Raw genomic sequence first — 24,416 nt, 5'->3', positions numbered from 1 at the left:
GAAAAATGAAAACTACAAGAATAATATTCACAAAGATGAGTCATTTTAGCTTTTCCAAAATGCAATTTTGTTGATATATAGAAGTGTCACAATAACCAACTTATTTATATTTAAATTTGTAGTTTCTTATTTTCATGGGATCTTTTCAATCTTTACTAAATCTGGAACTTTAACAGGAATTTAAAAATACATAATTTTTAAGCTTCAGAGACAAAATCTTAATCTGACAGCAAACCTCTTAAGAATTTGTGCAACTTCTACCAATAATTTACTAGAAATAAATGTTTAGAAACAATCAAACAAAAAAGAGAACCAAAACCACACACACACAAAAACCACCCAAAAACAAACAAAAAAAAAAACCCAACCAACCAAAAATAAACCACAACAAAGAAAATAATACCAAAATGAAACTCCTCCCAAAAGGCACAATATTACTTTCAGCTCTGAGTTGAACTTTTCAGCAGAATTATTCCATTTAGAAAGCAGAGAACATGCTGAGAGCTGCAGGGTCCACTGAGCAGTCATAACAATGAGAGGTCACGAAGTGACAGCTTTGGCTCCCAACTTGTTTTCTTCTTCAGGATGTTCTACAAACGACCAGTACTCCTTTTAATTACTATTCTCTAAGATTTCTTCATTTTTTTTCAAGCCCTACTTTCATTTTTAGTTTCCTCTGAGAACACTGAAAGTCTCTTCGGCTAGCCCAGCTGGGAGCAGAGGGCCCAAGGCAGTGGCAGTGTTGGGTCTAGCTAAGCCCACAGCTGGGGCAGCAGCAACGTGTTTAGGAAGTGTATAAAAATGTGCAGAAAAGCATCGGAGACAGGAGTGAGGAAAAAGCATGAAAAAAACCTTGCAGGTTGAAAAGATCAGAGAGATTAGAAAGATCCTCAAGAAGACCATTGTGAAGCAGGTTGGCTCCTTCTAGCCCACAAAGGACCACACAGGAGCATGTGTCCACACTGCCACATGTCTGACCATCACACACACACAGCAGGTAGATGTGCCCTGAAGGAGGTTGCAGCCCGTGGGAGAGCCCATACTTGACCATGCTCCTTGCAGGAGCTGCAGCCCCTTGAGAGGAGACTCTGCATAAACATGTTTTCTGGCAGGTTGGAAGGAAAGTCTTTTAGTTTTTCACTAACAGTAGTTTAAATTATTATTTCCTGGGCTGAATCTATTTTTCTTGTGACAATAATCAGTGATCATGACCAATCTTCCTGGCCTTATCTTGACCCACAAGCTTCTCTTCATATTTCCTCACTCTTTCCTGATAAGGAGGGGGAGTGCAGGAGTGGCTGTGTGGATGTGTGGCAGCCAGACAAAGGGAACTCACTACATTTGGGTGTTCGTAGGCTGTAGAACTTTCTTTTCTGTCCAATTAGAGCAGGTAACCTGTCCAAATGCCTAGCTTTCCTGTGCCCATCATTGCCCTTTTTCTTTTTCCCTTTCTGTTTTGTTTGTTCCATTCAAGGGCAGCTTCAGTCAAATCAGGGCTACAGCCATACACAGACAAGGAAACCAGGACAGAAAAGCTGTTCCTATGGCCTTATCTTCTCATCTCCTTGTTCTGAAGGGGTTTGTTGCTTGCGCTGTCACCAAAATACCCCAAAATGCCCCACCCTTATTGACTTTAGCTGAGGTGCTCTGCTGATTCCCAAAACTTATTCACATGTGTAAGGGATGCCCAGCACTCACACTTTACAGCATACCAGTGCTCCCCTTCCCAGCTTGTCTTTCAAAACATGGATGGCTTTCATAAGCTCCAATGCAAAGAAATTATTTAATAAAAATTATGGAATTGTAATAATTTGTATAGAGTTTTTATCAACTCTTCACTGGTCTGACACACTTTATTCTCATCCAAATATCTTTTGAATTTTCTCACATGTGACCTCCTAGGAGGTCAGAGGGCTTCCTTTCAGTAGGCATTTCTTATTCTGAGTTTGTTGGTTTTTTTCTGTGAAACATAGACTTTCTACATTTTGACCTAACATGGAATCCTTTGAGTTTATATGTTGTTAACAGGCAATGAACTTGAAAAATATTTTAAAATTATAATGGGCAAGCTATCAACATGAACTCCCATTGGAATGCTATGGAAAAAATGGCTAATTCTATCCTTAAGTCTTCAGAGAGGGGAACTATGACTTGGTTTGACTTACCAAGACAGGTGATTATTTCTCTTTTTATGGTTAGTGGCAACTGAGACATTGTGCCAAGTTCTAGAATCTGTTTACTACAAAGCATGTCAAAAAATGTAAACTATAACACAATTTAAGTACTAGAAAAAATACTTCACAATAAGTTAAATCTAAGAAAAATAACAACAGACTTTTTAGGATAGAATGTTTTTTTCAAAACCATTATTTCATCATATATATAATTTTCACATGATACTGATGATAATATTGTAGATAAGGGTTAAAAATTATTAGACAAATTTATGGAGTATAGATCTGTTTCTAGCTATTTAAAGTAATAATCCATGTGAGTTCTTTGCTATAAGAAGTACCAGAATTCTTGATGGCTCTATGAGTGTTCTCAGGTTTACATAATCAACAAAAAAATTGAGAGAGAGAGAGATAATGGCAGTGTACAGTAATTTTCACAAGAACTATTATAAATTAAGTATTTAACTCCCAGAGAAAGTCAGTATAAAAATAACCACCGAGATTCCTCAAATCCAGATATATCCAGCAAGAGATAAGGTTCAACTTGACTACTGAGGATCAGTCACTGTAAAACTGCTAAATGTTGATCTTCCACCTCATTATGTTTTAAAAGAAAGGCTTGAGGCATCTCTAAAACACATGCTGCAGGCAAATAAAAGTTAAATACAAGTCTTAATTTCCATAGAGATGTAAGTGAATGGAAAATACATACTTCTAACAGGAGAACAGAATGGAGATTTTCTGGATTTATTTTTACTAAACTGTGTTTACAGTAAATATAAGTCCTTATTGATTTTTCTAGCATAGCAAGGCAATTTAAAAATCAAGGCAAAAAAGTGAAAGAATACGGAGATTTCTAGTTATGCAGCTCTTTTAAGGGTAGATATTATTAAGAATTCTTAGTTCAAACAATGTCATACAAGATCTACTACATTTATTAGAGTACAATAATTTATTATTTCTTCTCTCTATTTCCTCTTCTCTGAATGTCATGGTGTAGCAAATCTTGTTTGTACTAGGAAGAAAATTACTGTCCCCTAAGAGAGTCCACCTTAGCATGGCACAGTTCACTGGTTCTTCTGGCAGGGAATTGTTCTGAAACCAGGACTCTTAACAAGTGACCTAGAAAGGCACTTTGCTCAAGGCATACTACTTCCATATCCAAATCTGTGGGTCTATACTGACATCTGTCTTTGGAAGTGAAGTTCTTCTGTCTAAGAAACCCCAACTTTCCACATATTTCATTATATTATCTCCAGATTCACAATCCATAGCTTGAAACAGTTCTAAGGGAACACATTTTGGCAAAGTAATAAAAATAGTGAAAATCCACTATTTTTCAAAATAATGTGCCTGCTAAACACTGCTTAAAAAAAAAAAAAAAAAAAAAAAAGAGGTGCATTTTGGAAGTTACGATTTTTTTTTTATTATTTTCCAGCAGAAAGGACTATTTTCCATCATTAGTCTGCCTTGGAAATACTGATTAGAAACACAAAATTATTTCTAACTAATCTTTAAAATATATTTCTATAAAAGAGATTCAATGCAAAAAAATGTAAATATAGACTCATTTTTATTTAAGGGAAATTTTGCTTTGTATCAAAAAGGTAATTATAAAGTGGAATAATTCTTAAGAGAGCTCATTCAAATCCACTATGGTGATTTCAGGGGGAGGTAAGCGGAGAAAAGAAAGGGATAAGAAAGGAATTTAAATATACATATTACACCACAAAAGAAAGATGCTTTCAAGAGGCATGCTTCCATTCACTTAATGATAGGACAACACTATTCTCAGGTCAAAATTGAAAGTTTTTTTAATAAGCAAGAGCCATGTAGCTAAGGGTTTGGAATGAAATAAAAAAATAAAGCATGCAGAAAGTAAAAGAAGACTGTAAATAAATGCTTTAGAAGCCAATTCATGTTTTCAAACAAGGTTTTTTACATACAGAATATAATATGCATATGGTTTTAATGCATGCTGAATCTAGATTTTAAAAAAATCATCTAATTTTACAGTGTATATACTTTGGGTTAAATCTAAATAGTATTGATGCCATATAAAAGTATGAGATTTATATTGAGACCTTTAGATGACGAGTCCAGATATATTTCTATTTGATGTTTAACAAAACTATAAATAAAGTGTATTTTTCTAATGAGTAAAAAATTACACTTTTTTTTGCAGTTAATATAATCATGTATCCATTTTCTTTAATTATTTACTTCCAAAAACTTTTCTTTTGGTAGATTGAATATATATACAACATCTTGAGGACTGATCAGGGAAAACCTGGGTTCATCTTTCAGAATGTTGGTTTTATCCTAAATAATTCAAAAGGAGTTCAAAATGATAAGAACATTTTGCCTTGAAATTTTGTGTTATGAGCACAAGGAGAAGAGAAAAAATAATGAAAATAAATCTAATTTTGAGACAATAATACAAAGCAGGGTCATACTGGGTCAGGCCAGTGCTCCATCTGGCCCAGTGTTCTGTCTATAGTAGTAATGGAGGGAAAGCCACTTTAGCAAAATTTATGTCCCATGCATCCTCCCTTCAGCAAGGAGAACCATCTAATCAGACAGGATAAACTGTATTTCCCTGACTGATTCATTTATCATCACTTATGAACCTGGTATCTGTGACATGCCTAATTTTTCTTAACCTACTAAGAGATGACCTGACTCCCCAGCCTTTGGGGCAGCAAGTTCTAGGTGTTCTCTGCTTCCTCTGAAAGAAAGTAGTTTGGTTTGTTCCAGATATTTCTTTGTTTATTTTCATCATGTTCCCCAAGTGTCTGTTCCTCATTACAGAATTTGGAGCAGTGATTTTCCATTTATCTTCCTCTGCAGTAGTTTTCTAAATCTTAATTACATTTCTTTCTGCTTTCCCCTCTTTAAAGGGAACAATTTCAAGCCTTTAAATAACTCCTTATATGTTAGCTAGGTAGTTCACATAATATTTGTTACTCTCTGTAGCTTCTTCTTGTGCTTCTTAAGGTGCAAGTTCCAAAACTGCACAATCTATGAGCCCACCTCCGTTTTATGCAGCAAGGAAATTATGTCCTCTGTCTTGTTCCTCATACTTTTCCTGATCATGCCCAGCAAGTTTTTGTGCTATGCTTTGCTGTGACTGTAGACTGAGACAATGACTTCACTGTCAATGATTGTTCCAAATCTTCTTTTCTGAATTGTAACTGACAGCTGAATTCAGTTGAGGCTGAATTCAATGAGGATATTTCTCCCTAGAATATTACTTTACACTGAAGATAATCTGCCACCTTTTCCTTCTTTCCATTCTGTGAGGTCCTTCTGGCATTTGTCAAATGCAAAGAATTCACTAAGCTTCTCTCAAACCCTGTTTGAGTGTACATTTTGCAATTTCACTATCAAGCAATCCCACCTATTCCCTGCTTCTGGACTTTGATAGATGTGAATAAATTTTTATAAGTTAGAGTGCTCTTTAAAAGACACTTTCAAAATTTTGGTTTAGGTTTTTGAAATTCCCACCAACATTTGAATTAATATGTTTTGAAAACTTTTCTATTCTTTCCATATAGGCAAGCACTCAATTTTTTAAAATGTCATTTTTTTCCTTGTGACAGTCTTAAGTTTCCTTCTTAAGCCAGGCAGGGGCTTTGAACCACTTTGCTTTCTTCAGCTATAGCACACATTTTACCTGGGCTTTTAATATTATTTGTTTAATAGATGTTAATATGCTTGTGGGCCTCACTTTTACAAAGTTTATTTTCCTGAAACTGAATATAATAATTTAATATTCCTGGGTTTTAGGATATGCTCTCTTGCTAGAGTATCTGTGATGCAAGATCATACTATGATATCAGTTGATAGGATTTTCTCATGTCATGTCATAGATTATAAATATGCCTGCCAGTTGAATGTCCTCAGAGGGCTTAGCACTTTGGGGGTTAAACTCCTCTACAACATTCTTATAAGTCTCACCCATTTATTTTCTTCACCAGTCTATATTATCTATTTTTACTATTACTTTCTATTTAAAAGACTCTCTAATTCAGTCACTCTGACTTAAAATAAACTTCCTATGTCATGCCAGATGTCTCTGAAGTATTACACACACTGAAATTGTCCCGTGGGTCTGTAATTACAGATATTGTGTTTTGCAGAATAAAGTGTGTATCTCCCTTTCTTCCTACTCTTAGATTTATCTATCTGCATCTTATGCATAAACCACTTTTTTTTTTTTTTGTGAAGTTAATCTTACTTTAGCTTCTTTCAAGAAATTATTTACTTTACCAAATGCTTTTTAAACTAGTAAGCAACAGGTAAAAATACTCAGGAGTGTGAAAAAGTCTCAGAGAGACATGAAAAGCATCCTCCTTATCTGAGGGTCTTTGTACACCTATCAATGTTGGCAATACCCCTGTCTTTTGTCCAATCTGGCTGGTCCTGATGAATAAATATTTATTCGCTTGAAGTAGCCTCCACATGTGCATAAGCTGTGGTGCCTTTGCTTAGAAAATCAGCTGATTTTCCTGATTTACCACTTGTTTCTATCTTTTATGAAAATAGAGAGGAAAGATCGGTAAAACCAGATAAAATAAAACAAATCTAGGATGCAGTCTGATCACAGCTTTCTATCAGATACAAGCCAAAACAAGAACAAGATGAATATTCTCCTGTGAAAAGACTCAGAATGCTTTTTGCTTCGTTTTTGACAGGATGAGCCATCTTAACTGAGCATGGAAGAAGCTCATTTGTCAATCATGTCTCATCCATCATAGCAAAGAAACAAAAAGCCAAAAAAAGTAAGAAGCAATGTCTAACCGTAATTGCTATTACTGCATATATTATTATTCTATGTTTATCAGAGAGGAAATAGCATTTTTCCATTATGTACATTAATTTTATCATTTTAAAAATGTTGTATTGTGTTTTTGTATCTCTGTGGCAGTTCTGTGGTGGTTTGCCCCTTCACACACCATTTTCTCCCAGTGGTTCCACCCCGAGCTTTGCCGCCTTTCCCTCAATGCCAATCTCCCTGAAAATGCTCAGTCATTCCCTTGTCCCCTCCCTGGTACCCTGTCCATCACTTGGCTCCCCATTCCACTCTCCCAGAATCTTCCACCTTGGGTGTCAAGTGAGTGGACGAGGGCCAGGGGTCCCTCCCTTGAACTTCCCCCATTGGTTTGTGTGTCTGTCTGTCCTTCTGCCTTCCACTCCCCCGAATCCCCCCACTGGTTAATGGGCGTCCCTTCCCCCTTGTCACCGCCACGGTATTTGAGCTGTTACAAAAGCCTCAAAGCCACTTTTGGCTGTCAGATACTCTGGCCTTCAGAGCTCCTCAGTGCACGGATTAAACCTGAGACTGTTTCCCCAGCCTTGAGTCGGCTCCCTTATTGCCTCCTTGGACGCTGCCTCTCCTCCATACCAGGCAGACAGCGCAGCGCTCTGTCTTAGCCGCTCCTGAATCTTCTCGAGACACAGGGGAGTGTCCCCCGCTGCTGACCATGGCTCTACCGAGCAGGTGAAACCAGGGGGCTTCAGGGTGGGCACGGCGACACAAAAATATGCAAATGTCAAAGGGAATCGTGTATATTCATATAATGCATATATTGTTATTGTTACTTGGTTTTGGGTGAATTACATAAATGAAAAAGCAATGAAAACTGTAGTAGATAAGAAAGTTCCAATATACACATTCCATAACTGATATGCAAAAGTTATAGGCTATAACTACTAAGATATATAGTGCTTATTTTGTACCTAAAAATATTAGACTACTAGATAAAGTTTTGAAGTGTATTTTCTTGAAAACTCTAGGAAAACCCACATAGGTGAGGATGAAAAAATCCAGGGTAAAAACCAAAAAATTCAGAGTAAAAAAGTAAATAAAAAAGATCCAAGTATGCCTAGGGAAATACATATACACACATAAATATCATTTTTAAACTGATTATTTGAATCATCTTAGTTGCTGACCTTGTAATGACCACACAGCCATTCTCTCACTCTCCCTCCTCCTACATGACAAGGAAAGAAAAGAAGATGACAAAGCTTCTAGACTGATAAGGACAGAGAGATGACTTACCATTTACTGTAACAGGCAAATCAGACTTGACATAGGTAAAATAATAATTTACATTCAACTAGAAATAGACCAGTGAGAAAACATAAATCCACACTCCACTTCTTCCCAGGCTCATCTTCACTCTATTTTAAAATGTTCTACTTCCTCTTTTCACCCTGAAAAGTTTAGATGGGGTAGGAGAGAGGGATCTTAGTTCACACCAGCTCCTCTCTGCTGCTCCTTCTTTCTCCCTGCTTCAGTGTGGGTCCTCTTTATATGCTGCAGGATGAAACTGCTCCTGCATGGGCTTCTCTCCATGCATCACAGTTCTTGCCTACAACCTGCTCCTCTTGGGGCAGGGGCTGCAGGGACTCCACGGGCTGCAACACTCAGGCCATATTCACATGTCGCAGCATGGGGTCTTGTGTGGGCTGCAGTGCAGTCTGCTCTGGTATGGCTCTCTCCATGAACTACTATCAAGTACCTGCTCCAACATGATTCTCTTCAGCAGCTACAGCTACAACTATCTCTGCTGCAGCATGTCAAGCTTCTCTTCCCTCTCCTTCTTCAATGACGTTGGATACTGCCTGGTTGTTTCTCGCAATTCTTTCCCCCCTCACTCCTTTCTCTGCTGAACAGTGATTTCTGCTTTTTCCTAAATATGTTTCTACAAAGGTGCCATCATCTTAAGTGAGAAGCTCAACTCTTCCCTGCAGTTGGGAGAAGCTGACTCAAATGGGTTGTTTCCACCATGGAGCAGCCCCTGGCCTTTTGTCACAAAAGCCACTCCTGCAGACCCCCTTCTAAAGAGAATCTTGGCTCCTTCACCAAATGAAATTGCATAGCCCTTAATGCAAAGAAATGTACTTTCAAGAAAGAAAGAAAGAAAGAAAGATCAGATTAAATCATGATTATTTTTTAAAATTAAAGAAGTGGATGAAGATACTCTAGAAAAAAAAACAATTACATAGTATAAGCAACTACGATTATTTTGATATGCATACCCCTACATAGTCAGAAAGCCTAGCTGATCACTGTAAGCTGCATAGGTCTGTCAGTGCCCACAGCCTCACTGGCACTTGAAAAAGTATATTTTATGTGTATCTTCTATGCTGATTATAGATTCCCATAGATATGATATATGTCTGAGCAGGATGAATGCAATGATAGAACCTTTAAAATATGACATTTGCAGCATAGTGTAATCTGGGAATCATACTGCATGCAAATTGAAAGACTATAAAAAAATGAAGTTGTTACTCTGACAGACTTATCTGTCAAAGGTATATGTATATTGTTTCTTCCTATGAGTTTCTAATCTATGCATTTTCAAACATCTCACTATGAAATATGATTATGTTTTGAATATAATTTTATGATGTTGTCTACAGGTCATTTAATCTCTTGTTCTCTTCAAATGGAAAAAGTGTAAATCATGGATGCTTCAGGAGAAAATATTACCCAAGGGTATTCTATATTAGCATTTGCAACAGCTGATAAACATACAGATTTGCAACATCATATCTTATCATATCATGATGGGCATTCTGTAGAGCTGGATTACTTATTTTCTAGCTTTTTCTTTCTGTAAAATAGTTTGGAAGCTAATATACCAGCTAGAATTACACCTTATGTGAGACTTCCATGGATTTTCAACAGAAGAATTATGGACCATACTTCCTTTATGTAATAGGACACATTTTTAGTTATACAGTACTTTAAGCTGTAAATAAAAATTATGAAAAGTCCCTGCATTCATACATAAGTTAAAAGGAAGTTCCTGTAACATTTTGGAATGTTTTTTGACAATTCAGTAGCACAATATTAGAAGCCAGATAGCCTGAAGGAAGGTTCATGCCAAAATTTCTCATGCCAGTTTTTCTCACGAGACCAAATACATTTGAAAGGATCATATCCCAAGATCATATTAAACTCCATTTGGAAGAAAACCTAAATCAATTCAATACTTTCTGCAAAGTGTAGTCAATATTGTACATTCTGTTCATTGTTCTGCCAGATGCAGTCACCTTCTACAAATTGGTTTGCTGACCCTGGGAATCTACACAGCACAGACTTATATATATGGATCTGTTCTTGACTACAACCATTCCCCATGAGAACATAAAACTATTAATGAACTTCAGAGGACTAAGTGGGCAGTGTATTTAGTACCCCATGGTTTTATACCATAGAATTCTATTATTGCATGTTTTTTGAAATTTAAAGACAAATCATGACAACTTTCAGTGTAGAACATTGTACCTTGAGGTTTACTATTCAAATATGCAGCTAAACTACAGCAAATGAAACTCAAACAAACAAATTAGGTAATTATACTATTCATCCCAAACTGAAGGACAAATGATATTCAGGTAATGTCAGCTTAGCTTGCTGTAGCTTTCTAGATTTATCATTCACACTTCACCTTTAAACTTCTTTTGACATTTTGTTAATGGTCTTTTCTAAAGCACTGTCATGTAAGCAAAAAGTAATGCACTTTTCACAATGGATTTTAAACAACTGAATTTCTGTCATACATTTTCGATATACTGAGTTCAGAGGTTAACTAAATAAAGATGAGTTTCAATGACATATTACCCTTTGCTCTATAATTAAAAAAAAAATTGAAAACATACATTAATATTTATCTCACATCTTGAGCTGGTCCATCCAGGTTCACAAGAGCATTGATACCCATCAATGAGATCTATGCATCTGAAATACAAAAGAGTGCTATTTAGCTCTTTATATATTTAGTTCCAGATTCAGCACTAGTAGTAACATTCCATACATTTCAAAATAGTGGTCTAATGTAACCTACTGTAATCCATGGTACTTTTCAATAGTTTTATAATGGATTTCAAATGTGCATACTGTGGGTGTTGAGGCATTTTGTAAGGATTTTGATTGTCACATTAGAAGAAATCTCATTTCAACTGTTGGCATGTAACAGCTAAAGATTTTCTCTTAAGTATATTAAACACTAATTAATCCCCACTTACTGAATACTAGTTATGGTAATGAACAAAAATGCAGGAGAAATTGAGATAATGTCACTATATTACATTAGATTAAGCAGGCAACATCTGTCATCTTTAAGTGCGCTTGTACTCTTATTTTATGGAAGAACATAATTAAAAGTATATTTATCAAACTTCTGATATCATTAAGTCTTGAATATTGTTAGTTAGGTACATTATCATGGAGATAATAATAGTTAAATAAAAATAGGCACCTTCCATGAAGACAAGGATTTGGCAAGCATTCATTAACATTTATCTCGCAGTTTGTTCCGATGAAACCTTGCTTGCAGTGACACTTGTAGGAACTGATGCCATCAATGCAACTTCCATTGTTGAGGCAAGGAGAAGACATACATTCATCTATATTTACTTCACACCTATCACCTGTTTAAAAATCCAGAAAATGCAACTAAGTATTAAATTCTAAACTCAAACTAGCATGATATTTATTAATATCAATATTTCTACATAATTTATTTTAGTTACATAGATTGTTCATATTCATCAATAAAAATATCCATCTGGAATTACCTATAGCATAAATACCAAAAAAATGGTTATATTGACATACGTAATGAAAAATGACAAATATAAAGTGATGACATCTGTTTGATATTTGATATTTGAGTTCTGCTTGAGAAGATTAAAAATTCAAGATACCAATTTACGAGAATTGAATAGTTTGAAAAACAAAGGGGAAGAACACAGAATTTTGTGGAGCAATAAAGTTAATTATTTTCTACCTGGAAAATAAAAACAAATGCATGATAAACAAGCAATTGATTGCTGAGAACTTACTCAAAAATGGAAAATAATAATAAATTAGCATGCTATACTAATTTACACATGATATAGAAAAAAAGAAAAAGAAAGTTGGTCTTTCTCCAGTAACTGAAAATTTTGTATCCTTTTGAAAATAGAAAGAACTGAGAGAAAAGGAGATATTTCCTTTCAGTATTGCTCAGCAGCACCTAGTTCCCATGTTCAAGTCAATTTTGATATTGAATATTAGAAGACTACTGACAACTACTTGTGACCATTCCATGATATTCATAATAGACAGATGTGAATTAAAATATCAATTAATAGGTTTATCATATGAATAACCAATAATTAAGCCAATTATGTATATTAACAAAAAATCTATAGCATAAATATAAGGAATGAAAATTAACAAGTTAAACATGAACAGAAATACTAAAAACTACATTGCAGAGCATATTCCAGTTACAGAAAGAAAATAAATTATTTATTAAATAATTTCATACAAATCTAAAAACATACTTAGAAATAGTAACTGACTGCAAAGAACAAGTACTCATTTTGTCACATTGACATTAATCTTGTGAAAGGCATAACGTTCTTTCAACATAATTTTAGCATTGTCTCATTCAGTCTGCTATTAGTAAATAATATGTTAAGAAAAGTTGTCTATGAGTTGTGCATGGAAAACAGGCTGAAAAGGTCACTGACCTTGTTTTTGTTGATTTCATCTTAAGTAAGATTTATTATAACTTAGTGACTAATACCAGAGATTTAGATTTTCTATTTCTATTGTACTTTGTGTCAGTAATAGACTTATTTCAGGCAATTATTTCACCTATATCAAGTAAAATTCAATTGGTGCTGATTGGACTGCAGTACATTTGAAAGGTTGCCACCTATTTTGAAGTATCTTTTTCTTGGTTTAGACAAGGTTTGATTTCCACTACAGAGAACTTTACAAGATAAGATTAGACCACAGGAAACAAAGTAATTAAAACAATTAAAAATTTAATTTCCTCGGTTTGAAACTTTGACAACCTTTATTTTCATTAAATATCAATTAGGGACCTTGGATACGTATGCATGGCTCTTGAGAACTATATTTTCCCATTTAATTTAAAAGTGAATACAAGAACCAGAGGGATAAAATATAAAAACATCACCTGTAGCTTGTACTGTTATTTAGATATTTGAACTTTAGACTCGAGCACGATTTCTTTCTTCTCTTTGTTTGAAGGAACATGATACTGATACTTTCTTATTCCCCTAGTCTTAGGCTCTGCTTGGGTTTCCCTTTATACCTTTCCTGCTCCTAGGCTGCCAGCAGTAGCCTGAGAGTGGTGCCCAAACACCCCAGACTCTCAAAATCCCCCATGCACACAGAGGGTCATGGTTTGTCAGGCAGTGACAGGTGGGGAGTGTCACCTCCTCTCCAGTGGTCCCACCCCAGAGCTGAAGCTGGAACAGAATGGGCAGCAGCCACTGGCCCCAGCACAGGGGTTAAACCAGTGACTAGATCAGGCTACGGCAAGGCTGAGCCTTTGCACTGCTGGATCAGTGCACAGCTGGGGCATTCCCCTGCTGAAGGCAGAAATATTTACTGAAATACAAAATGAAGAAATCAAGCCACACCTAAAGATATAGCAGTTAAGAATTAAGATTTAGTTGACAGTTGAATGAAGTTACAAAAAGGGATATAGAACAAGATAAACCTGAAACCGTGCAAGTAAGTCTATTAATTCATGTCTGAATATAGGAATCATAAGAAAATTAACATAGTTGTCAATATTTCCAAAGGAGGCAACGTCACATTGTCACACTATAGCCAGGCAAGCTGCAAATATCAATTCAATAATTTAATATGAAAGAGATAAAGTACACTTACAACTTATGCAAAGCTCAAAGAAATATCGTGGAGTCACAGAAGAATAGATTGGCATTATATGTAATGTTCCTTTGTGGTGTTCTCACATTAGAGCTGCTTAAATGTTCCTTTGTCTCAGTATTTCTAGCAGAGCAATTTCTTTGGAAATTGAGATTTCAATCCCCTGGGCCCTGGTAACTCTTACAAAATAGAGACTCCTTTAAAGCATGCACAATGACATACTGAAATATATTCAAAAATCCCTCCAAAGTTACACTGGATGAAAAGTACAAAGACTCTCCTAGTTAGCAGTAATAGTTAGGGAACAACTCTAACAGCTCTGGAGCTCTTAGGAGTGTATGTCACTTATCATTATTTTAGCATGGCTTTGACACTGTCTCCTGTATTCCTGTACACAAGTTAGGACCTTATAGTCTGGAAAGGTGGACAAGTAGATTAGTAAAAGATTGGTTGTGGTGAATTTATCATATTCTATCAGAAGACCTGTTAAAAAAGGAGTATCCTCAACTCTGCCACAATACTTAGAACACTGGAAGGCTTAAGTTTGATCTTTAGTCATAAAACCTGAAGAAAACTTTGCATGCTGCAGATTCTTCCATGTCTTTTGTCACAAGATCCCCACACCCCACTAAGAAATATGTCCACTTTTTTATTTGCCTTCATTTTGCTCCCAATATATATATAAAAGGCTTCCTTATGGCTTTGCACATTTTCTCTATTCTCAACTCTAGCTTTTCCTTTCCTAATTTCAATTCTACACACTTGGGCAATGACTTAATATTTCTCCTAAGTAGCCCATCCCTGCTCCTTTCTCTGAATGTGTGCTTCCTCTCTGCATCTGAGCTCAGTCAGGTGTTTCCTATTCATCCTGTTGGCCATACCTTCTTGAACACTCTCTTCCATGAACAAGGAGAACGAATGAAGCAAACCTGCCACCAGACAAAGACTTAACTGTTTAAATTATGTCTTAAGACTCTACTTAGTAGGCCATAAGTCACTTTGAGAGGAAAAAGAATGTTTGTGTCCTGACCTTGGCTACCAGGAAAGACAGCTAGCAGTCCTGACTTGTCACTTCAGGCCAAATACTCAATGAGGTTACACCTTACTGTTCTAGGTTCTTTCTGGCCTAGGAGATCTTTGCTGAATAGTGTTCAAGCTCAACAAGTCCAGTAAAAGTGCCCCCTCCTTTCCTCACAATTCAAATACAGCACAGACAAATATAGCACTTCTCAGGAAAATGCATAAAGCAAATTTGTGCCATTCTTATGGTGTGTTCACCAAAACTAAAGTTTCTACAGTTCCCCAAACTTATGTAAATATTCTAATAGTAAAACTAAAAGACAGACATCATAAACTCTACATTTAGTACAGAAATGCAGATCTGTCAGTCTGCATGTTGAATTTGTTCTCAGTGTGCCAGTCAGTTTTGACCTCTTTATATGTAAGATGCCTCTTGCTTTAATATCTCAAGGAGCATGCCATTAGATTCCTCCTGTCTGACTAAATAAGTGGTCACTTCAGTTAGTAGTGTAGTTATTCTTCTTCCACTGGATATCGATAGCAAGAAATGCAATGAGGCTTGAGGAGTGCAGATGCAATCACTGCCAGAGCTGACTGGCAGTACAAAGCTGTAAAAGCAGCTGGGAAGGTCAAAAAGATGAAGTAAACTTCTCTCCCTTTTAACTGATTAGATTTTGTGGGACTTTTTGTTAGGTGAACCTATTGTATGAAAAGTGGAGCAGTCACATAGATAAGATGAACAGCAGGGCCTGAGGCTGATGATAAGGAAGAAGACCTCAAAACTGACGTAAACGATAAATACAAGCTGAGTTATTTAAGCCAAGATTTTGACTTCATTTAACTTAAGTACACACTTAGTCACTTCCAAATGTCAGTTTGTACTCATAGGGAAGATAAGAAATAGAGATCTTTGCTTAACAGAATAACTATTTAAAGCTAAGGAATAATTACTGCTCTGCAGAAATGACTGAATTCAGTGACTGCATGGTACTTAGTGATTTTTTGGCATCTTTTGGATGATAGCCAGTAATTGGCCATTTGAATGAGAATTTTGAATTTGTATAGCTCACTTTAACACACATTCTATTTTAACCTCTGAAATCTTATTTTTGATATTGACTGGAGGTGAGAAAGTGTTGATGGAGGAGCTGCAAGGCACCTTCTGTGAGAAGAGACCAGGAATTGCCTCATAACAGACACAGTTCCCTCCTTTAGTTTATAAACATTTCCCCTTGTTCTATCATTATGTGACATTTAAAAAGTCCTCTGTAGCTTTCTCGCAGCCACCCTGTACACACTTCAAGACTGCCATAAGGTCTCTCTGGTGCCCTCTCTTCTCCAGGCTTAACAGCCCCAATCTTTTTGGCCTGTCTCCATGGGAGAGGTGTTCCAATCGTCTCACCATTTTTTGTGACCCTCCCCTGGACTTATTCCAAAGGGTCTGTTTTGTTCTTGTGCTGAGACACCTGAGCTAGACACAGGAGCAGGAGCAAAGAAGAGAGGGAAAATCACCTCCCTCAACCTGCTGGCCAGATTGCTTTTGCTGTGATCCACAATATGGGTGGCTTTCTGGGCTGCAAGTGCACACTGCCATGCCATGCCTGACTCCTTGTCAAACAATAGTTCCAGTTTAGGATTGTCCAGACCCACATGCAAGACCTTGCACTTAGCCTTGTTGAGCTTCATGAGGTTCCCACAGGTCCATCTCTCCAGTGTGGCAAGGGCCCTCTGGGTGGCATCCCTTCCCTCCAGTAAATCAGCTGAACCACACAGTTTGGTGTCATGGGCAAACTTACTGAGGGTGCACTCAATGTTACTTTCTATGTCGCTGACCCATGAGTTTTTTCATCGTTACTTTTTTTTCTTATTCTGTTGATGAAAGGGACTGAAAGAACAGCTGGGTGATCAGCTAGCAGCAGGACAAGGTTAACCCAACGCATTTAAAAAAAACCCAAACACTTTAGTGTCTCAAAGAGATCTTAAAATTGTTTTCTTAACCTCAAATAAAGAAAACCAGAAAGTAAAGTCCAAGGAATGATCAAGTCTTTCAATGAAGACAGTCACAATTTGGTAATCCTAGAATCCTTTCAAAGTAAACAATTAAAAGTTAACAAAGGTCTAGAGTCAAAAAACTTGTATTCTTATTAAATCCATTTTACAGCTGAGTTGATGACCCAGACGCTTATTGTTGTAGGTTGGGTTGATTTAGTCAGGGATTTTATTAATGTTAGTTTGGATTGTTCCTTGTATTGCCCTATTTTCCCCTCGCAGTGGTTTGCTCCAGGTTGTTTACCTGGGAATGCTCCAGCCACTCAGACCTGTCAATCTTCTCACCTCTCCCAGTTTTCTCCTTACATGGTACTGTCAGTCAGGGGTTGTCACTTCTTGTCAGGGTGTCAATCTTGTAACCACTCCCTGCTTCTTCATGAAAGTTCTGCATCAATCACCACACCTTAGCACTTCTATTCGTCCCAGAATGCTGTATCCACCTCTGTTATGTTACCATTGGTTGTTATAATCCATGTCACTCCCCTATCGTTTGTCTCCATTGGGCAAGCCAGGTTTCCACCCCTGTCCGCCCACCCCCTACTTAATCTGCTGCAACCCTTTGTCTGGTGGCATTTGCTTTGCATTGCACTGAGAGCATTTTGCTCTGACCACACATGGGGGAATAAAAGTTCTTAGGGCTTGCAAGTGTCCTTCTCTTGTCTCTTTGCCTCCTCTCAGTGTGTGAAGCCACCAAAGCTGCGTTACCCACACTGCAGCTCTCAGCATTACCAGGCAGGCAGACAACATAACCCTGGAGTGCCCTCTCACGTGGAGGCCACTCGGCCTCTCATAGGCAGTGCTAGCTGGCGCTTCTCGACTGCTTGGGATCATAGCAGGCAGCCGCCGCAGCTTATGGTTTATACTTGAATATAAAATAAATTTTTCATTACCATGAAAATTATTTCACTTGAAGCATGTCTGAATCATCCGGGTTATATTTTGACATCAGATTATTTAGATGGCAAGATTTAGAAAAAGTGATTAACGCCTCAGCCATGAAAGTGACCTTCAGGGCAAGATATCGCAACACATTGTGTTTAAAAAGACATGCCTTTTAAAATGTTATATTGAGCATTTGAAGTGAAACTAATATCAGTGTTTTTGTTATTTTTTTAATATCAAACTCAGTGAAATATTGAGATATATATTTTTTTCTAATTTTATTCTTTACATAATTTTATAGGAGTGCAGATTCAGAATACGTCAGACAGCTTTGCATCAATGAAGATATATCTGTACACCTAGAATATATTTTGCTTCTAGTTTTAATCTGCTGGTTAAATTCCATTAAATTCCACATACAATCATGAAAGTTCTACTTGTTTACAGTGTATATTCAGATTCCCTCACAAAGAACCTTGGTAACTTATCAAGCCAAAATAATTTTTACATACCCTTTGATGTCTTTAGATTATCAACAAATTTCCTGTATTTATAGTAACATTTACAAAATCAAAGGATTCTGGAATCTTGTAGAGAAAAGCAGTCCCTGAGTAAGACATATTTCAAAGACTATCTTAGTGTAAAGAAGACTATGGAAGCACAGTGTTTTCTTATTCAAAATATCTATCCTCTATGCACATCAAATCTCATTGTTGGTACATTACAAAGCAAAAAGTTTAGTTGCTAGTTTCTTTAGATTTGAAGCAATAGTTATTGTTATAAGCAATAATATTCATTACTCCAGCCAATAAATGGCTGTTTAGACAAAACAGGTTTTAGATTCAGTGTCTTACAAGGCATCTTCCATTTTATGCTTTTATATCTAACACTGGTACCACCAACGTACAAGCAACAAGCAGTAACAGCTATGATCTTGAGTAAAGAGCTGTTTTACTTAGGATTTTCAGAACTGCTTTATGACATCACTTTACTTCTTATTTTGCTCTAGGAAAAGAACAGTTTCTTACATTCCCAGATCACCAAAGTTTTATTCTCCAAAGTATCTGGTGTAAGGATTTTAACCAGGATGCATTAGTGATATTTAGAGCTTAGAAAAATCATTTCTACTGCCAGTGGAATCATAATAGAATACACCTGTGTGTTTTTACTCTGAATGTTGATCATCTTTTTTAAGAGTCTATGTGATGTGTAAAGCATTAGCTTTTATATTAGCAGTGTGGATGACATATAATATTTTAATAGTTAACAAATTCTTTCTAAAGTATTTTTGTTAAAAAGTTATTGAAAATGAAATAAAATTATAAACAATGTAAAATAAATACAAAATAACATAAATTCATGGAGAAATTAAAATTCTATTTTAAACTTAAATAACTTAGGAATTTAAAATAAGAGATACGTTATATGCCAAAATTTTAGCAGCAACAGAGCAGAGATCAGTGTCTAAAGGCTGCCTTCTCTAAGACAGTAAATTACATGATGACCAGAAAAAACATTCAGAATATCTAATAAAAGTTAGTAATTTTAAAATAAGATTTAATAAACCAAATGAAATATATTAACATAATTTGGCCTAAGCAATTCAATGTATTTTAAGTTGTTTCCAGTTTTCATTAATTTATAAGTGTATAATATTTTAATAGCTGATGATTAAAGTTCTCAGTATATTAAAACTTTTTTTTTTTAATTCAACTGATCATTGGGAACAATTCATGCTGTTATCTGTCTTTAAAGGGGCCTGATCTTTGAAAGAAATGTTCTTCCTAAATTGCAGTTAATTGGAAAAAAAGAATCACAACAAAACCCAGAACAAAACCCAACATCTTATCCTTGTTGGTTAAATATGTTAGCTAAAAGCACTAAAGTCAAATTGCTTTGTCAATAATGAAAAATCAAGACAAAAGCACACATGCAGATTGCTTGTTCCTTTTCAAATTAGAATCTACTAAGTGCTCATGTGCAGTTGTCTTGTCTTTTATAAATATAACGGAATTCTTACAGAAACATGTACATAACGTTTAATACAACTGTTTTAACATTTACTAGTTAGAAATTGCAGCACCACTGTCTAATGAAGAGAAGTTTCTGTGACATTCAAAAAGTACTACTTAGAACACAGGTCATCTGAAGAAAACATTGCATGGGGCGGCTTTAAAAGATTTAGACAGGAAAATTACATTGATTTTTTCATTTTTGCTGAAATATCTAGGATAATTTTGAAGAACAGTGCACAAGTGATATGTGGACTAAGATTTGTCATGAATGGAAGAAGGATATACAGCTACATAGAAATTTCCAAAACTGTACATGTTTTTTGTTCTGTGGAGAATTACATTCCTCTCAGTTCAGTGGATGCAAATTGCATCCTTTTTAATCTTGTACTTTATGTGGTGTTCATCACAGGCTGGAATAGATAGGAAAAAACATTTTATACAGAAAAAATTCAGAAATGATTCAACTTGAGGAAACAACTGTAAATATTTCTGCAGTCATATGATCCCGTGTGTTTCTGCAGTTGTATGATCCCATGTTGATTAAGATGGATCTATCAAAACATTGCGTATGAACTAGCTTAGCAGCACATTGAGCATTTAAATAAAAGTCAACATCATTTTAGGGAAATTTTACTGCATACACCCACTGAATATTTTGTCATGACTCTGTAAAAATGTAAAGATTAGCACTAAAGGGAATGGTGTAGATCAAAAGGGTCAAAAAGTCAAGGTATTTCTGTGGTTCGGTGCAAATTCAAATGACAAGGTAGCATTTTATTGTTTGCAAAATTTACTCTATATCTATGGTAATCGTTTTTATCCTGGCTGAATTAAAAAGAATACACATTAATTTTCTTTGTACTATACGATAACTCATTTCAACTGAATGTATGGGTGATTAAAGAAATTATAATTCAAGTCTTAATATAAATAATCTTGAGCTACTTCAAAAGAATTAGATAAAATTATTTTTAAGTTAGTACTTATTTATCCTCCAATAAGGAGATTAATTTGTGTTCTTTCTATAATATTAAAACCATGTAAAACCAGTGAAATAAGCTTATTGGCTGTAGTAAAGTGTAGATCATACCTGTGAATCCAGGTAGACAGAGACACCGATAGCCTCCAAGCCTGTTGATGCAGCTTCCTCCATGTAAACAAGGCAAAGTTTCGCACTCATTTACATCCATCTCACACAGAGACCCATAGTATCCAGGTGCACAGTTACAAATGAATCTTTCGAAAAGGAAAAATCAGGTATGTCAATGAAAGTAACAATGGGATCTCTTGCAATAATTTAAAGCCATATGAATCTCCTGATGCCAAGCTGGTGTACCTAATCCTCATCCATATTAAAATAATGACCAGAGTTTTCTCATTTCCATATTTCTGAAGCAAAGAGGGTGATAATACTTTTTGTTAAATTAATAGAACAATTTGGCACAGTAATTTTAACTGAAGATATAAGAAATGACTTAAGGGCTAATGATCTTCTGGCACAAGTCTCTGAATAACTTGTGAAGTGATGTTGAACAAACACAGGGTTTGTAGCAATCTAACAAGATCAATTCTCTTCTATTTCAGTCTTTTTCCAAATTAAAAAAAATAAAAAAGTGAGGAAAAGAACAAGTTGTGCAGAAGACATTTTCCCTTCTTTCTTTAAGGTCACATAAGAAACAAAAAACTGAGTCAGTAGCATTTGCTTACTCCATTTTAACTTGTATGGTGAAGGTCCCATCCAAACCCAGAATTAACATAAGGAAATCAGGGAAACTTGTCATTTAGTAGTAATGACCTGTTTACGAGATCCAGGCAAGTTCCATTGTTCTTGCAGGGTCTTGATAAGCATTCATTAATCTCCACTTCACATAGTGTCCCAGTAAAGCCATGTTGGCAGGAACACCTAGCAAAAAGAATGTCACTACATTATTTTTAGATCATTACAAAGATTCTGGAAAAATATGGCAGCTGTTAAGAGGTATTAATTAAATAGTACCAAAATCATGTTTGCTTTTTACTGGTAATTGCAAAGGGCAGTACTTTAACAAGCACCAATAAGTAGAGTGTCTGAAGCCCAGCCTTTTGTTATCATTAGCTGAAGGCCACGGGCTTTGTGCTGACCCCACTGTGCAAGGGCTTACTTAGAACTTGCCTTGGCCTGAGCTGCTTTTCACTTGTTTTGACACGTGCCCTGCAGCCAACTGACTGATGCCTCTCATGCTATAGCTTCAGCTCTGGAATAGCATCTTTGGTGAGGGTGTGAGACACCCAGATGACCATGGTGTTACAAATAACAGCCTTTTGTGTTCCACTCCTGAAGGATGGGATGACATCCAGAGGGACCTAGACAACCTTGAGAAGTGAGCCCTTGGGAATTACATGAGATTTAACAAGACCAAGTGCGAGGTGCTGCACCTGGGTCAAAACAGCGCTGATATCAACACAGGCTAGGGGATGAACAGATTGAGAGTAGCCAGGCTGAGAAGGACTTGGGGGTGCTGGTGAGTGACAGGCTCCAAGAAGGCCTGAGACTGAAGATGAGAAAAACCCACTGTGAATATCATAGTTCTCCTGATGATGCATCTCCAGATGCCAGTGACCTGCAGTAAGACTGCCAGTTAGTTCTTGAAGAAGAACAAAATCACAGGATGAACACAAACATTGTGAGGGTAATCATAATCAAAGAGACATAATTGCAAGATTTCTTATTATATAGCTATAACTATATTATTCCTAAAGTATTTCTATTGTTTTCAACTCAGATTGTTTGTACTATTGTAACTGGACTGACAACAACTCTGCTTTTTTAAATTAGATCCTTATGATTTTAATTAGCCCTACAATAAATTTTCGGGGTCATACTTATGGTGTATATGTATTAATTTTTGCACATAAGAAGATTTAGACTATAATGCAACTTTCCTACACATTACAACACACCCCCCCCCTTCCCCTCCGCAAAGGTCAGCAAACATTAGACAGTCAAAGTACAAAAGGAAAAGCTAGATGATAAAAAACAATGTATCATATCTGTCATTCAAGTAATTTTCCTGACCTGTAGTGGTTGACTCCATCCACACAGAGACCTCCATTCTGGCATGGCTGGGAGATGCAGTCATCACTGTTAACTTCGCAGTAAGTACCCTCAAATCCTGAAACACAGATTTCATTAACGGCGAATGAATGAACTCTAGTACTTCATATGAATAAAGGGGTCACAGATTCTCATGGATGTTTGGTATCTGAGCCCAAGACTAACTCAGACAATGAAAGTGGCTGGCCTGGGAAACGTCAGCTGCACTCAAAGCTGTTTAAGAAAAGCCTGAGAGAAGCAGAAGCCATTCCCCATCAGCAATGGCTACCTCTTCTCTTTGGAGCATTTAAGCTTCAGCTCTTTGTCCTTGGAATCTGACTGAGCTGTGTTGCAGCCATGGCCAATGCCTAGCTGTGTAGTATGCTGACTTTGGCCTACAGACAGTCTCCCTGACTTGACTTTGTATCTGCCCCATTCTCTGTAGCCTTGACTGGCCCCCTCTGCTGTTCCTGGACACAGCCACCAGTGCTGCCCTGCCTGCCTCATTCACATACTGTCAGACTTGTGGCTGACTTTTCCTTCTGAAGGAGCCAGCTCACTGCTCACTGACCCTAAGATCAGGACTAAAAGTAGAAGCAACTCTGAAAGAATTGTCTCCAACTATTTTTGTTCCTTAGCTTCAGCAAGTTAATTTCCAGACAGTATATGAAGTCTCAACATGCTTTAATGAACCAGAGAGAACAGATTTGGATAGAGCATCTAGATAAATATACTGAGGAAATGCAATCCATTTTAAAGGACTGAAAAGCTTTCTTGGAGAGTGTGGGACAAAATCAGAAACTAAAAGCTAATTCATTAATTAATGTATTAGAGAGTAGTGGAAGTTAGAAGACCACATTTATTCAAAGCAGTCAGTAGCTGAGGAAAAAAAAAACAACTGGTTTTATATTTAAATGAAGAAAAAATGTAAAATGTGATTAAGGTCTTATCTGCACAGCACATCACTTGCATAATACATTACATTTGCCTGTATAAGTCTTCCAGAATATGTACTAAAATGAAACAAGACACTTTTCACTGATACATGAACCCTATTTTTGCTCTTAGACAGCATACTACATCTTATAACATTTGCATAAACAGGCGTTCTCCTAAATGCATACTTGTAGTGAAATTCTGTACATACCATGGAGAAACTATAGCTACTCCATTGAATTTTGCACAAATTCAATATATTTGTTTTCAATTGATGGAGAAATTAAACCACTGCAATGAGCAAACTATTTGCATTGTATGACTAATATGCAAGTGCCGACTGCAGGTTACCTAAAGACCATTAATAGAGTTCACAAAAGTGATTTTGAACATCACTGAGATAAAAAAATTAAATTGAAACAACTTTAAATTTAGCTTTTGAAATTCAGTATATATTGCTATAAATATAGCAAAGGTTCTACTGGATTCTTTATTAAAACAATAAGCAAAAATTGTTAACTTCACTTTTTTAGATACCCGAATAAGAA

The 24,416-nt window shown here is 36.2% G+C and overlaps 1 protein-coding gene across 1 annotated transcript in view; it reads right to left on the bottom strand.

Moving 5' to 3' along the window:
• Positions 1–24,416, bottom strand: part of EYS (eyes shut homolog) — a 723,820-nt gene that overhangs the window by 411,749 nt on the left and 287,655 nt on the right. Inside the window, exons 24-28 of the mRNA XM_053938438.1 lie at positions 22,915–23,011; positions 21,655–21,762; positions 20,950–21,095; positions 11,456–11,627; positions 10,857–10,935 (exon numbers count right to left, since the gene is read on the bottom strand). Coding sequence (XP_053794413.1) covers positions 10,857–10,935; positions 11,456–11,627; positions 20,950–21,095; positions 21,655–21,762; positions 22,915–23,011 — 602 coding nt within the window. The remainder of the gene's footprint in view (positions 1–10,856; positions 10,936–11,455; positions 11,628–20,949; positions 21,096–21,654; positions 21,763–22,914; positions 23,012–24,416) is intronic.

The sequence above is a fragment of the Vidua chalybeata genome, chromosome 3 (genome assembly GCF_026979565.1).
Source record: "Vidua chalybeata isolate OUT-0048 chromosome 3, bVidCha1 merged haplotype, whole genome shotgun sequence".
Taxonomy (NCBI): domain Eukaryota; kingdom Metazoa; phylum Chordata; class Aves; order Passeriformes; family Viduidae; genus Vidua; species Vidua chalybeata.
Note: the sequence above shows the minus strand (reverse complement) of the source record. Positions and strands in the feature narration are given on the sequence as shown.